The sequence below is a fragment of the Diachasma alloeum genome, unplaced genomic scaffold (genome assembly GCF_001412515.2).
Source record: "Diachasma alloeum isolate Michigan unplaced genomic scaffold, Dall2.0 Dall_scaffold_00364, whole genome shotgun sequence".
NCBI classification, from domain to species: Eukaryota; Metazoa; Arthropoda; class Insecta; order Hymenoptera; family Braconidae; genus Diachasma; species Diachasma alloeum.
The window spans coordinates 394,287-409,863 of NW_021680503.1; the positions used below are offsets into that span (position 1 = coordinate 394,287).

General features: G+C 34.8%; 1 protein-coding gene across 1 annotated transcript in view; it reads left to right on the top strand.

The window, feature by feature from the left end:
* LOC107041424 (trehalase) overlaps positions 1 to 15,577 on the top strand; it is a 38,199-nt gene that overhangs the window by 17,059 nt on the left and 5,563 nt on the right. Inside the window, exons 6-8 of the mRNA XM_015261993.1 lie at positions 1,011 to 1,254; positions 2,218 to 2,458; positions 3,427 to 3,626. Coding sequence (XP_015117479.1) covers positions 1,011 to 1,254; positions 2,218 to 2,458; positions 3,427 to 3,626 — 685 coding nt within the window. The remainder of the gene's footprint in view (positions 1 to 1,010; positions 1,255 to 2,217; positions 2,459 to 3,426; positions 3,627 to 15,577) is intronic.

The window sequence follows — 15,577 nt, forward strand, 5'->3', positions numbered from 1 at the left end:
CGAAATAGGTAAGATTGCCTTTCTCTTTTCCCATGGACAAAAGATATAAATGAGTCTTTCAATGAATACGTAAAGGAGCATTAGCGTGGACATCTGTTCCACTGGACATTACTGGATAAAAAATTGGTGAAATGAGGAGATTATTTTAATCCGATTACTTCATCCCGATTATTTTTTATTCGTGAAAAATCCTTAATAATCGGTCCTTCACATAATCTCCATCACAGATTATGTCCATCCTAGTTATTTTTTTCGATGGAAATTTTTAATCCTCTGGGGCTTCTCAATGAGTTGGGATTATTTGTGAACACACACGCATGAAAAAATTCAGTAGAGAGTCTAGCAAATTCGCTAGCAAATTCTATTGGAATTCTATTGAAAAATTCTGTTTGTTTTTTGCGCTGATTCTATTGAACATTCGATAAGAAAAAGTCAATATATTTCGAATTTCTGTTTGAAATTTTCTCTCAAGATTTTTTCTATAAGAATGCTTGGGCATCAATTTTCTGAGTTTTTTCCACTCGGATTCTGTAATGCAAAACAAAACAAAATTCGGCGGAAAAAACTTAAAAAATTTGTGCCCAATAATTTTAATAGAAAAAATCTCAAGAGAAAAATCCGAACAGAAATTCGAAATCTATCAACTTTTTCTTATCGAATATCAGCGCAAAAAACAAATAGAATTTTTCAATAGAATTCCAATAGAAATCCTATAGAAAAGCCATAAAATTCTAATAAAATTTCCTAGCGAATTCGCTACGTTTCCTATTGAATTTTTTCATACGTGCATCGAAATAACGAGTGAGAATAAAATCATTTCGACAGCAGATTTTGTTTCTCTGTTGAATTTATCGATGCACATCTTTTATTCGTCTGATTATTCATTTATTTTTCCACTTGGCTCGCCTGATGTGTCTCTGTAAAAACACGTGCTTTCGAGACGTCTCAATTTCCGACACTAGTTTATCTAGTCCACTCAATTGAAAAAATATATTTGCGCTTTTTTTCAGAGAGGATTACAACCTAGGAAATCTCTTCCCAGAAAATAGGAGAAAAGAATTCTTCGAGGATCTCAAAGCAGGCGCTGAAAGTGGCTGGGATTTCAGTTCCAGGTGGTTCGTAACCAGTGGAAACAAGTCGGGAAATCTCAGTGACACATCCACGAGAAACGTTATACCAGTCGATCTCAACGCTCTGCTCGAGCGAAATGCACGTTTACTTGGAGAATTCAATAAGCGGCTGGGAAATGGAGTGGTATGAATCCTCAATGTTTTTTTCATCAGTTCCAACGGGTCTATTAACTGACAACTCATGCGGAAATTCCATTGTTTAGCTTCCGAATGGAAGCTTTGTAATCGTTCAAATTCAAGTTTTCAATTTGTTTGGGAGAATAGAATAATTTTAGTAGAAATTAGCGAAAAAGAGAATTCAGTAGCGAAGTGGTAAAACGGTTTAAGTCGACTCATGTCCCAGTTGAGTTTTTGAGGACTATTTCCGAATCTACGGGAGATAGCGGAATTTTTACATTTGTTGTAGCTCTCAATTGGATCTACAAAAAAGTTTATAACAAAAATTTTGCTATCTTTATTAGATTCCGAGATATTCGCTGATAACTGGCCAATAGTCAAAATTGACTTGAACCGTTTTGCCACTTCGCTACTGAATTGAATTTTTCGTTAAATTTCAGTAGAATATTTCAGAAAAAGTGTTAACGATACAAAGAAAGCTTTGTCATTCGACAAGAGAGTGCCCAGAGGTCCGTATTTTTTGATGCAACCACTGCACACGTGTGAAATAAAAATTAAAGAGAATAATTGTCCTGTGAGACTGAGATGTTTCAAGAAAAATGTTGGACTAATTCACCTCCGCTTGGGTGAGCAATGGACACTCTATTTCCGCCGCACCTTCACCCACATTCATCATCGTGATTAGACTGTCTGGAAGGGTTTGCAAATGTACTTTTCTTGGAGAACAGGAAATTTGTCAGTTCTCACTCAAGAGAAGAGACGATGAATCACGAATGAGTATTCATAAAAAAATATTCCCCTTTGGTCTGTACGTTTGAGTAAATTTCAGCGTAAACCCAGGGGCTACGGATTAACGAACCCCCGCGGAATCACCTATTCCTGTCAATTGTATTTTTTTTCTACCTAATGAACACTGGCTTTATCTTTTTACGGTTGAAGTTTTATACTCCTGTTTTTTTCTGTATCGCAGAAAGCCCAGAAGTGGCTGGATATTGCGCGGAGTTATCAACTGGGAATTGACGAGGTACTGTGGAATGAAGAGGCCGGTATCTGGTTGGATTATGATCTGAAGAATAGACAGTCGAGGAGGCTCTTCTATCCCAGCAATTTAACGCCACTTTATACAAAAAGTTTTGACAGCTCAAAGTCGGAAATTTATGCGAAGAGAACTGTTGAATATCTGAAGTCGCAGGGAATCGGCGACTTCATGGGTGAGAGGATATTTATTATCAGATTTTTTATGGAGCTTGGGCTCTTGTGACATTTATAAGGGTTGATGGAGGGCACGTGGGGGTGATATGGTCATTTCTCATCAAATTTGTCAATTAAATTGCGTGAGAAAATTTTGAAAAAAATCAGTAATATTCAGTGCCATTCAAAATATATTTTGCACGGAACTATCATTTTTTTAACATTTATTGTTAATAAATAAATAATTGAAATTGTTTGAACGTTCGGAGACCTTATTTTTTTAGACGTGAAATCGGTTTGTGGTAAAATTTTGAATATGAATAAAAAAAAATAAAATTAATTAAATAAAATAATTTATTATCAATTTATTTTTCAAATTTAAAAAACATAATAATAAATTAATAGCAAATCGTAAATTAATTTTTCGTATTTGATTTGTTTTTTTAAATAAAATAATTTATTCAATTAAATTAATTAAATAAATTTGTTGTGTCAGAAAATTGATTGTTTATAAATTGCTGCATTTTTCAACTATTTCAAATGAAAGCTCTGATGTTCGACTACAAAAGTCGAATAAAATTTCACTGGAGAAAAAATGGCCAAAGTACTTGAATATCCTTAAATCTAAATGAATCAATTTCTTATAGAATTCATGGGAGAAATGACCAATAATGAATAATTTTATTTCACTTTAAGAATTTATTTTTCCTCATCAACTGCAGTTCATTCATACTTCCTCAAGAGATTAATATGTAGGAAATCATGAAAAATAATCGTCGACTTTCCATTTCGAAGAATGAAATCCAGAAATCATTCCATCATCTCTGTAATTCCATTCTCCCCTCCCAAGTGATGATGTGAAAAATGCCCGTAATATCTTAACAAGTAATTCTTCAAATGGAGAAATGAAAAAGAATTGTGACGATGTCGTGTTGAATCGTGTGAGCTCTAAATTCTCATGACACTTGACACTTTTTGATCGATACAGGTGGAACACCGTCTTCGCTGAGCATTACGAATGAACAGTGGGACGCGCCCAACGCCTGGGCGCCTCTCCAATCGTTTATCGTTCAAGGACTCTACAATACGAATGCTGAACCAGCACTCACGGCTGCTAAGGAGCTTGCGTCAAGGTGGCTCAGAGCAAATTACCTCGGTTTCGAGGAATATGGGGTCATGTTTGAGAAGGTGAGTTCTTTATTAGTTCTTCATTCACAGGTTTATGGGGAATTTTACTGGCTTTATGCGAGATCTCATCTGCGAAGTCTGATGGAGAATTTTTTCAATTCATTTCAATGAAAAAAATTGCTTCCCATCGTTTTTCTATCATTTTTTGCTACTATTGAATTTATTATCATTGGATCATTATCATTAGATTAATTTACTATCATTAGCACGAAAAAAATTATTGGAAAGACTAAACGCAGATAAATAACGCAGTCAGTTGACGTATTGTAACGAACTTTACTTGGAATTGAGATTCTCCTATGATTAATTTTGTGGTGCTCGTTGCTCAGCAGCCAGGGTTCAAAATTAATTAACCATAGGTTCAGCGTGTTCGTTAATTATTATATTTATTTCGGAATCTAGATGCCGGGTATCAGTCTCGGTTTTCTCTAATTCTGAATCTTCCCTCGATGATCGATGAATCCTTGATGTCCACGGAGTCTCGTTCGGTTCGGGTAATCAGTCAGGACTCGAATAGAATTTATATCGAAACGAAATTCTTGCCAACGCCGCCGGATTTGCTCGGAATACGGGTACGGGTGCGACGAGGACCCCAAATTTCGATTGATTATTCTAACAAGCCCCTTATGATTTCGGATATTTTCTCTTAAATCTCGGATTGTTCGGATTTCTTCGGATTCATCGGATTTTCGGATTGTTCGGATTTTCGGTCTCCTGAGAAAACCTATTCCCGTTACTCATTGAATTTTTCCATTCAAGCAGAGAACTCCTGATTTTTCCAAGATTTCGGATTAATTGTTACGGTAAACTTTCAAGACATTTTTTTTTTCGTCATTCATCGACTTTCATTTAGCCGAGCAGAAAATTTCTTTCCTTCCATCAAGATTCTCAAATTCATTATTCATTGCAATTAGATTTTGAATATTTTTTATGTGGTTTCAAGTTCCACAGTAACATGAACATTTAAAATTCAAGTTACAATGTCCAAATACTACTCAAAATGTTTGGGACAATCAAATGCATCGGACCGGCATACACTATTGGTGATATGCAGCTCGGGTTCGAATTATGCAAATGTACTGAGCGCACCCTACAACGAATTCACGCCCGGAACGAGTGAGCTGGATTCGGGGTACACCGGACCCAGCCTTAGCCACAAGCTCCAAGTACGTAAAACCCGCGGGGCAACACAGGTTCCAAAATGCACAGGGTTCGATATATTTTGCGCCGCTTACACCGACTGCACCGATCACGCGACACATCCAACTACCTCCAAGTTACTCTACTCAAATCGACTTTTATTCATTTTATATCACTTTGTTTCTTAAATGTTCGGTCTAAAATCGTGAAATGTTCTTGTAATTATTCGGACTTCATTTTCTCTATCACTAATTTTTAATTAGTAGAAAGAAGCGGATCTCTCAGGTTTCGGAAATGACTAATAGTCAACTTCACTCTTTCATCATCGGAATCATAGCTTCTTTTACTGTCTTTATTAATAATCCAAACAAAATTAACATCTTTATTTCATTTAAGAGATACAATATGAAACAGGTAATTAGAACACACAAAATATCCGCCTTCGTTATCATTAATCTTAATTGATTCTCTAATTAATTCCAAATCTTGAGATCATCTCCAAATTCCCTCTTGAATTTAATTATTAGTTACTTATCTTTCAAATCCCTATGTCGACTTATTATCTCGCGTCGGTAACCTCGTACTCCGCATTGACGACGTCGCTGGCAAGAACCTCTCCGGAGACGAATCAAAAATGACGGGGATCGAGAGAATGAGTCGCACGCCTAATATTGGGAGTGGGAGAACGAGCATCAGCTGTTCCCCACCGAGAGAGAGAGTAATCACCCCTTCAAGACTCTACTTTCGCGGGCACGACCACCCCACGCGAGACTCTAAGGGGGGTTATACCGAACCCTCCACAACTGGCTTCTACTGGCTTCGGTGCCGCTTCCTAACAACGTGACTCGAGAGACAGTCCTCCAGGGTCTGTCCGCAAANCTTGTTAATCCCTCTTTTAATTCTCACTCAAAAATTCTCCCCCACCGTGCATCCTATTTGTAATCCTATCGTTCAAATCATCCAGCAATTACTAAAATTTAATCAGTAATAATGCGGAAGTTATTCAAGAAACAAATTTATTAAAGTTTCAAGAATGAAAATAAATTTCCCCGTTTATTTTAAACCTTATTTTCTACAAAAATTCTTAAATATTATGTCGTGAAAAATGATAAATTAATAAAAATACTGAGAAGAAATATTCAGAAAAATTATTGTGAGAGAATTCTCACAGTATAATCCAACGTAAGAATTTTTTTATTCATTGCAATAACATTTTTGTTGAAAATTCAGTCTCTTATATTTAGTAAAATGCAAATATTTAAATTATATGAAATGAATAATTTATTCTTAAAAATATGTACTAGAATTGTAAAAATGATTCATTAATCCAATTGAGGATTATTCTATTCCTTACTAATAAAGTCTTTCTTTGGTTAAAAAAAAAACATTTATTCATCTTTAAAAATGATGAAAAACAGATGGAATTAATATCAGATTTTCACTGGACTTCTTTGGCGAATAAGCTGGGTTTATTCATGCAGTTTTTCTTTGCAATGATTTTTTTCTTTTCTCAAGTGACAAAAAAAATTATTGACAAGATTAAACCCAGATAAATAACGCAGTCAAATAACGTAAACTCCATCACTAGAATTTTTTTATTCATTGCAATAACATTTTTGTTGGAAATTCATAGCCTCTTATATTTATAAAAAAGCAAATATTTGATTTATATGAAATGAATAATTTATTCGTTGAAAAAATGTACGAGAATTGTAAAAATGATTCATTAATCCGAATGAGGATTATTTTATTCCTCATTAACAAAGTCTTTCTTTAGATACAAAAAACATCTATTCATCTTTAAAAATGATGAAAAACAGATGGAATTCATATCAGATTTTCTCTAGACTTCTCTGGCGAATGATCTAAGTTTGTTCATGCAGTTTTTCTTTGCAATGATTTTTTAATTTTATTCCTGTGATAATTGACCTCTTAAGTGACAAAAAAAAATATTGACAAGATTAAACTCAGCTAAATAACGCAGTCAAATGTCGTAAACTCCATCACTTGAATTTTTTTATTCATTGCAATAACATTTTTGTTGGAAATTCATAGTCTCTTATATTTATAAAAAGCAAATATTTTATTTGTATGAAATGAATAATTTATTCGTTGAAAAATTGTACGAGAATTGTAAAAATGATGAAAAACAGATGGAATTAACGTCAGATTTTCACTTATGCAAGCAGTTTTTCATTGCGATGAATTTTTAATTTTATTCCTGTGATAATAGACCTTTCAAATCACAATTCATTTTAATTAAAGTCGACGAAGGAAAATTATTCAAATTACCTCGTGGAAAAAAGTAACCTGCAGGTTGAAAGCGTATTTAAGTAGCAATTTATGATAATTTCAACTGCCTGCAAATCTTACCCCCTCTGGCCGGATAATTCCGCGATTATTTATCTCCTGCGAAACAGTGTATTGCAGCCGTGTGTGTGGAAAATGGCCTGCGAAATTCGCCAAACTCAGCTTGAGGGAGAATTTCACTGGTCTGATACGATATTAATGACAGGAAGAAGCTTCGATATCAAGATGTCGCTTTTTTCTGGATAAATTATGCATGAAGGACAAGAAGTGTCGGGAGATTCGCGCGAGCGGAGGAATTTGGGGGAACAATTTGCGGGTGTTTTATTTGGATAATGAACTATTGTTTTTTGAAATAATTGGGAAATAATTGGCAGATGTCACACCATCAAATCCCATTAACTCTTCTATTTTAGTTACGATTTTTTTATTTGCTCTTTAATTTATTTTGATTTTTTCCATTTTGTTGGCTCACACGGAGAGAAATATTCAGTGAAAATTACGGAACTCCCAATTCGCTCACCAATTACGCAATCGACTTAGAAAATTTAAGTGACGGTATCGTAATTTTTCCCAGGAGATTCAGATAAAAATTACGGAACGCTCTGGAAAAATTCCGTGACAGTTACGTAAAATTCTCTACAAGCACATTTCGCTCCAGAATTACGGAAAAGAAACGTAATTTTTATTGAATATTTCTCTCCATGCGTCATAGAAAAAATTAGCAATGATGATCAATTTTTTTTGCCTGCTGGAATTTATTTTTCCTCGTTCAACTCAAAGAATGATGAATGGATTCCACGCCATCTAAATCGATTTCTGTATTTGAGCTTTAATTTATTTTCATTTTCCATTTTTTTCTCATTTTATTGCTTTATCAGAGTCCCACAGCGTTAACCAATAACGGGACTCATAACGTATACATTACATAGTGTCTAAAAATAACAAAAATAAAATTAACTGGTTAGATTACATATTTTGCTGGTAATTTTGCCAATTTATGCGAACATTCAGACTTTTTTGAGATATTGTGTGCCCAAATTAACGTTCATTAATACTATTTTATTGCCTAGAATTCAGACATTAAGACATGAATTCTAGATATTGCATCTGTCTTAATCGACGATTTTTTGTTTCAAACCTGTGACGTTTCATTTTCTTCTCCAAATACTTCATTAATTTTTTCTGAATGTTTTACCTTGTTGCATATAAACAGCCAATCATTTTTTCGCCAATAGTTTTTTGGGAATTCTAGGGAACATTTATTCTCCGAGAAGAAAGGCTCTTGTGACATATTCGCAATGGCCCTTGCGGCTGGAAAAAGTGGGGTGAAAACGGGGGATTGGCAGTCCCAATCAAACGGTAGTACGAGAGATAGATAATGGGCGGTGATTGATGTCCTGTTTTTCTCATCCTGTGGGGAAGCCTTTTACATCAATTCTGCATGAGTAGCGCGTTGACGAAGGATGTAGTAAAATTTTATTTCGGTATCGCAGGTTTCGTAAGTCTCGTTTTTTCGCATAAAAGTTGGAGGTATCACGAGGAATTGGCAATCGAGGGTGTCGAGAGGGAACTCCTCGTAGAATTTAGGACCTGGATCGTATTATATTGCGAGTTGGATTACCTCCAGAATAATTGTCGTCGATGATGTCCAAGTCTCAAACATCCTGTGACTCGTTTTCTTTTTTGGGTCCAGAAATTTGGATGAATGATTTAATAGAATTGTTTAATAATATCAATTTAATAGCATCAATCCTAAATGCAAATAGACGTCCCCAGTGAGACTCATAATTCGTTGAATCATCTTTTTATTCATCTGTCATAATTTTGTTTTTGACAAATTCAATGAAAATTACCAGAAGAAAACGGAAAAATTACGTTTCGAATAGTAATCCGCGAGGGAGGTAAAATTCAATAAAAAGTGTGAGTCGGAACAAAAATTGTACGAATCGCCACGTAAATTCTACGATTTGTTCCGTAAAAATTAACCACCCGTCTGATGACGCACCGCTGTGGGGACAACAAGTCGTTTCGTAATTTTTCCCCAACGATTGAGAAATTTGACGGAACGGAACGTAGAAATAACTCACCAGCTTCATAAAAATTGTTGAATATTCAAGAATTTTTGATTGTGGAGGCACAATAAGTCGGCGAGTTTCTGTAAGATTTTACTTCTTCGGGAAAAATTACGTGACAATTTCGTACTTTGTTCGGTGATGAACCTGAAAATTCACCGAACATTTCAGATTTCTTCTCTTCCATTCCTATAAAAATTGCCGGAAAACGATTTCCCACTGCGGATTACGTGAATTGTTCCGCAATTTTTACTGAATATTTCTCTCCGCTGATCATTAGACAAGTATTTCGTTGATTTAAACCACTTTCGCTTGGCGAAATTTTGCCCTCAGCATTTCCCTTCGTGAAAAGAATTCCTTCCATGATTCTATCTTTTGGTTATACTCCGTCCAATTTTACTCTTTCTCTCTTAATTCATTTCGGCCTTCTTCGAGCCCTCGAGATCGTCCGTCTTCGCCCCTTACGTCACGCAATCTCAAAATTGTATTCTTGCGCTTCTTTCTTTCACACCCTCGGCATTCTATACCACAAAGGACTCGAATAGTTCCATCAATTTGCCAAACATCCTCACGAGACCTAACATCCCACTCGAATTTTTCGAAAGATACACACGCGAAGAGAAAAGTTGGAGAAAAGCACAAAAAAAATCAAGTTACTCAATGTTTAGAAATTTTTCTACAACAGAGAAAGCATTTTTTTTTACTAGACACTGCACAGTAAATTTTCACGCTCCTCCGTTCCCATGTCATTCGCATCGCTGCAAAAAAATACTGTACAGGTGCGGGAAATTCTACTGTACAGGGACTCGTAATTTTTCCATTCGCAAATGTAATTGTTTTACGGGACAAATCGTAAAATATCCTCTACAAAAAACATTTTTTATCGAAAAACATTCCGATTTACGATTGCCTTTCGTAAACTAAAATTTGCTAAGATGTTCGAAATAATTTTTTTTTCGATTTTACGTTGTAGCAATTTGTTTACTAATTTTTTAAATGTTTGTCTATTTCATCTCTGCAATGCAATTTACATGGAAAAAAATACACAGAGGGGCAGAGAGGGGGAGACTCTCTCGACTCGTGTCTCGCCTCTCGATTCTCTCGTTCTCGACCGACTTTTTCCTTCTCGTCTCGTTTCTGTAATTATTTCGAATGACTCTTCTCGTCTCGTCGAGTCATGTCTTTCGTCTCGTTCCTCTCGCGTCTCGCGGCATCACTAACTAAAACTACTATGACAAATCGTAAAGACAGAAATATTTGATAAAAATTATCCTACCATTCTATAAAAGTGTATCATGAGTCGTCGTTTCCTCATTTCTATTCCGAAATTTACTAAAAATTAATATATGATGACCAAATTTCATTCTATGTTATAGAAATTTTATCCTGATAAAAATAAAAATTATCGTGCCGGTAGAGTCAAAATTACTGTACCGTTAGGGTAAAATTTACCAACCGTTCTAGAATTTTCGTTGTTATCTGCATAAAAATTATTGGACTGGAAGGGTAAAATTTATTATGCGTCAGGATAACATTTCCCTAACGTAGAATAAAATTTGATCATCATACGTTAATTTTTACTAAATTTCGGGATAGAAATGAGGAAACGATGACTCATGATACACTTTTATAGAACGATAGGATAATTTTTATCAAAAAATTTTTTCTGTATTTTTTTCTGTATTTGCACCATGAATTTCCTCCGATGAATTTTAACATCAGACATCTCAATTCCCAAAACTGACATTGACAGCTTTTCCGTCAAACGATCCCATCCTCCAAGCTTTGAAATTTGTCAGTAACTCGATCGCCCGAATATGCCACCCCGACCCCCTTTCGATTGTCGTTGCCCCCTAATTGATATGACGGGTCAACCGAGTAAAATAACGTCGAGAGGAGCTAAAACCCCCGGACGGCAGAAATACAACGAACTCGTTGAAAAGGTCAGAGGTTTGATAGGGTCAAAGGATAATCCGTCAAAGCATTTTCGCAGAATTCAGATTCTCAAAGTGATAAAACCCATAATTCATTGAATTGCGAGAAATTCTCATCATTTAAATTCACATCTCTTCTACGATTCAATTCCAAAAATTGGTGCTTCGAATTTAGATGTAAAAAATTCAAGTTTTCTGTGTAGTCGAAAAATTTTGATAGACTCAAGTGAAGTTCCATTGAAATTTTGTCAGTGAAAATTTAGAATTTTATGGAATTATCACAATCAATGGAATCTTTAAATTTCAGTCCCATTATTCCGTAAAAATCAATCGAAATAAAAAAAACTCTAGGAAGTTTTTTAAATTCGGAGCTGGAAACATTTTCTTATCATTTAGTACGGAATATCAAAGGTTCAAGTAAATTGAAGAATCCTCGAATTTCAATTTTTTTTTTTGGGAATTTCAAACGATGCCCGTAATTTAAATTCTCGGGATCTCTCCCATGACTGCAAAAATTGCTCATTCAAATTTAGATATAAAAATTTGAATTTTTCTGTGTAGTTGAAATTTTTTTATTAAATCAAATGATAGTCCCACTGAAATTTCATCACGAAAAACTTGAAATTTTATGGAAAAGTCCATAAAAAATTCCATAGTCTAATTATTCCATAAAAATCAATAGAAATAAAAATTCAAGGAATTTTGTTCATTTTGGGACTGTTAATATTTTCTTATAATTTAGTGAATATTCATGTTTTTATTAAATATTCAAGTAAATTGCGGAATTGTCGAATTTTATTTAATTTTCACTCAAATTGGAAATTAATTATTCCATAATTCTTTTCCTCCTAAATCAAATTCAATGTCACTCCCCTGAAAATTTCTCCCAAACTCACCACGAAATTCCAATTTTCACTGTTAGAAATTTCTTGAAATTTCAGTCACAATGTCATCTGAATTTTCAATGTTGTGCGTTTGAATTCAATGTCAATTGAAATCGTTCACTAAATTTTTCATTCATCTTGAAAATTCAAGGAAAATGGGTATTTCATGTTAAACGATCGTTGATTTTTCAATGAATTTTTCAAATAGATTAAAAATTCAGAGAAGTTATTGCCTGAATTTTCAAAATTGTCAAGGTTTTTCAGTGCCGTATGGACCTGAAAATCCAGAATTACTTGAATATTCAAGAAATTAACTGATGCGTCAATGAAGAATTCTCCAGAAATTTCATGTAACTTTGTCGTTGTTAAAAATATCAAGCTTTTTCCCTTAAAATTTCAGGTGTAATTTTCAAACAGTGCACCCGACGAATTTCCACATCAAACACGTCAGTTCCGAGAGCTGCCATTGACAGTTTTTCCATCAAATGAGTCCACCCCCAAAGCTTTAAAATGTTGTCAGTATTGTCGCTCGATCCCCCGGTTAACCCTCCCGACCCACTTTCAACTGTCACTACCCCTAATTGATATGACGGGTCAACCGAGTAAAATAACGCCGAGCGGAGCTAAAAGCCCCGAACGACAGAAATACAATAGAAGTCTTTGCGAAGGTCACAGAGGTATTGGATACACCTCGAGGCTTGCCACTCCGGATTAATCAGGGCATCATTCATCGAGCAAAGTTTGTTTCCACAGCGTAAACAACTATATTGTGCTCCGTGCATACTTGTGTCTCGTGTTGATTCTAGTTTAATTGTCTCCAGCATGTGAACGATGAAATTGTCCGCTGAGTTTATCCGGCTCAATATTAAATAGAAAATAGGGAATAGTTTTCTATTTTTCCCTGAAATTGTGCTGAAAGACTTAGCGGTGACGCTATTAATGCGTTCTGCATTTTAATCAGCTTGTCCGATGAAAAAATCCCGAGTAATTTCATGCGCCGTCGCTTTGGCTAATGAAAAACAATTTCTCTCTCTCTTTCTCGTTATCACGGGAATAACTCGGAAACTATTGGATATGCTTTTTTCCAAAGTTTGCGATATAAAACTCTGCAAATTGGATTTTTTATCGATCGCGGGGAATTCAAATTTTCCCGAACAAGGTTTCAAGGCTGATGAGAACCGAGCTTGCACGGAGAGAAATTTTTTATGAAAATTATCTATAAAAGTTCTATAAAAGTGTATCATGAGTCATCGTTTCTTCATTTCTACTCCGAAATTTAGTAAAAAATAATGTATGATGATCAAATTTTATTCTACGTTGGAGAAATTTTATCCTGACGCATAATAAATTTTACCCTTCCAGTCCAATAATTTTTATGTAGATAACAACGAAAATTCTAGAACGGTTGGTAAATTTTACCCTAGCGGCACAGTAATTTTTACTCTACCGGCACGGTAATTTTTATTTTTATCAGGATAAAATGTCTCTAACGTAGAATAAAATTTGATCACCATATATTAATCTTTACTAAATTTCGGGATAGAAATGAGGAAACGATGACTCATGACACACTTTTATAGACCGGTGGGATAATTTTTATCAAAAATTTATCTTCGTGTGGAAGTTTATACGTATTCATATGGAAACATAAACTGGGCATCATGCTTCTCTCCGCGTGTTGTGTTTTTCCGCTGGTGCTCCAAGCGAGTGCAATTGTATCGGTTGATTTCATATCCTACTGCTTCCGGGAGTGGGAATTCCCGGTACTCGCCTACGCGGAGAGAAAAGTTGGAGAAAAAATATGCAGAAAATCTCAGTGAATTTTACTTTACAAAGGGCAATCGGGAAGCGGATTAGTTTTCGATGAAAAATACTTTTTGTAGAGAATATCTTGCGATTTGTTCAGTAAAAAAATTACATTTTCATCACGCTGTGACGAAAAGTGAACTTTTCGGCACGCTCCGCGTGCCTAAAAGTCCAATTTCCGCCACATTGTGATGAAAAATATTGTTCGTAACTCGTGAAAAAATGTTTTTTGCACTCGTTACGAAATATACTATTGTGGACGAAAAAATTACGGTGTTCTGTACAGTGGAATTGCCCGCACCTGCACAGTATTTTTTTCTGGAAAAGATATGAACGACGTGGGAGCGGATGAAGGTAAAACTTTACTGTACAGTGTTTGGAGAGGAATTGTTCTCCTCTACAAGAAAATTCAAAGGCATTGAATAACCATTCACGTTTGCAATTTTACAACTTCAGGACACATTACCCTGATATTTAGTAAATTTTTCGGTGCAAGTGGAGAATAATTCACCCCTCGTTACGCTTTTTTTTTCACTATGTAGATTAAAAACAATTTAACATTAAATTTCGCTTCAATCGCATTATACACTGAGAGAAAAACGACAAAGTTCTCAAACAAGTCTTACGTGTGCCAAGAAAATATTTTTTTGAAAATTACCAAAAAAGGATTTTTTGTACCAAACATGCAGAGAGTGCGCCGGAATGAAAAATTTTTGTCGCAAAAATAGATTTAATAGTTAAAAAAAAATTGCATTCTCTGTACACGCAAGAAATGTCATTTGTAGCAGTCCTCCTTCGTTATTCGATACTCCCATACGTATTTTACTCCCGAAAAATCTTTGTTTTATGCGAAACAAGGGATATTAGTTTTGCGTTTCGGCTGTCTAATAATCACAGACAAGAAATGAAGCCTTAAATGAAACAATAATAATGATATGATAGCAATCTTGTAACTTAGGGATAAAATTTTCCCCTTAAATTTTGTTGATAAATTTTTCTCTATATGAGATATTTTCATCGTGAAAAGGCACCGTCTGGTGTGAATTATCCGCCTCTTGAGCCAATTATTTAGTTGCTGTCAAAAGCAGAACAATTATTCATGTTTAAGACTCTTAAATTCGAACCTAACAAATGTTTTTTTTTGCAATTTTCAACTAGCGATTTTGTTGACCCAAACAAGACTTGTTTGACAACGTGTTTGTTTTTCTCTCAGGGTAGAATCGAGACGAGACAAGACGAGATAAGAGAATGGTTTCCTGATCACGAGACGAGGCGAGAAGATGCAGTTTCTCGTTTCGTCTCACGGCATCACTGGTTTTAGTTTTTAATACTTCTGAAAATTATTTTTTCGTCCGTGCATTTTACACTAATGTGGCTTACAGCCATAAACAGCAGTAAAGAATTCACTATTGGACCCACAGCAAAAAATAATCTTATATTCTTTAGATCCGATCAATTAGCCCCTCATGTACAGATATTCCAAATTTTCATTTTTTTCCTCATTGAAGTAGTTTTGAAGAAAATTGTGAGCTAATAAAAAACATTTGCTAGTTAGTACTTTTTTTTAAATAAATTTTTGAAAAATCACCTCTGAAAAAAAAGGAGTTATCCCCTCTATTTCATTATTTCCAAAAAATTTTATCACCAATCGATAGCAAATTGTATGAAGATTTTTGCGAGTTAAGAAAAAATCGTCAATGCAATCCTATTATTGTGTAAATTAACAATTCCAATTTCAACTGAAAACCAGAGTTGATGACCAGAGTTTGTAACAGAGATGTCAGACAAGATATGAATGTTTTTTT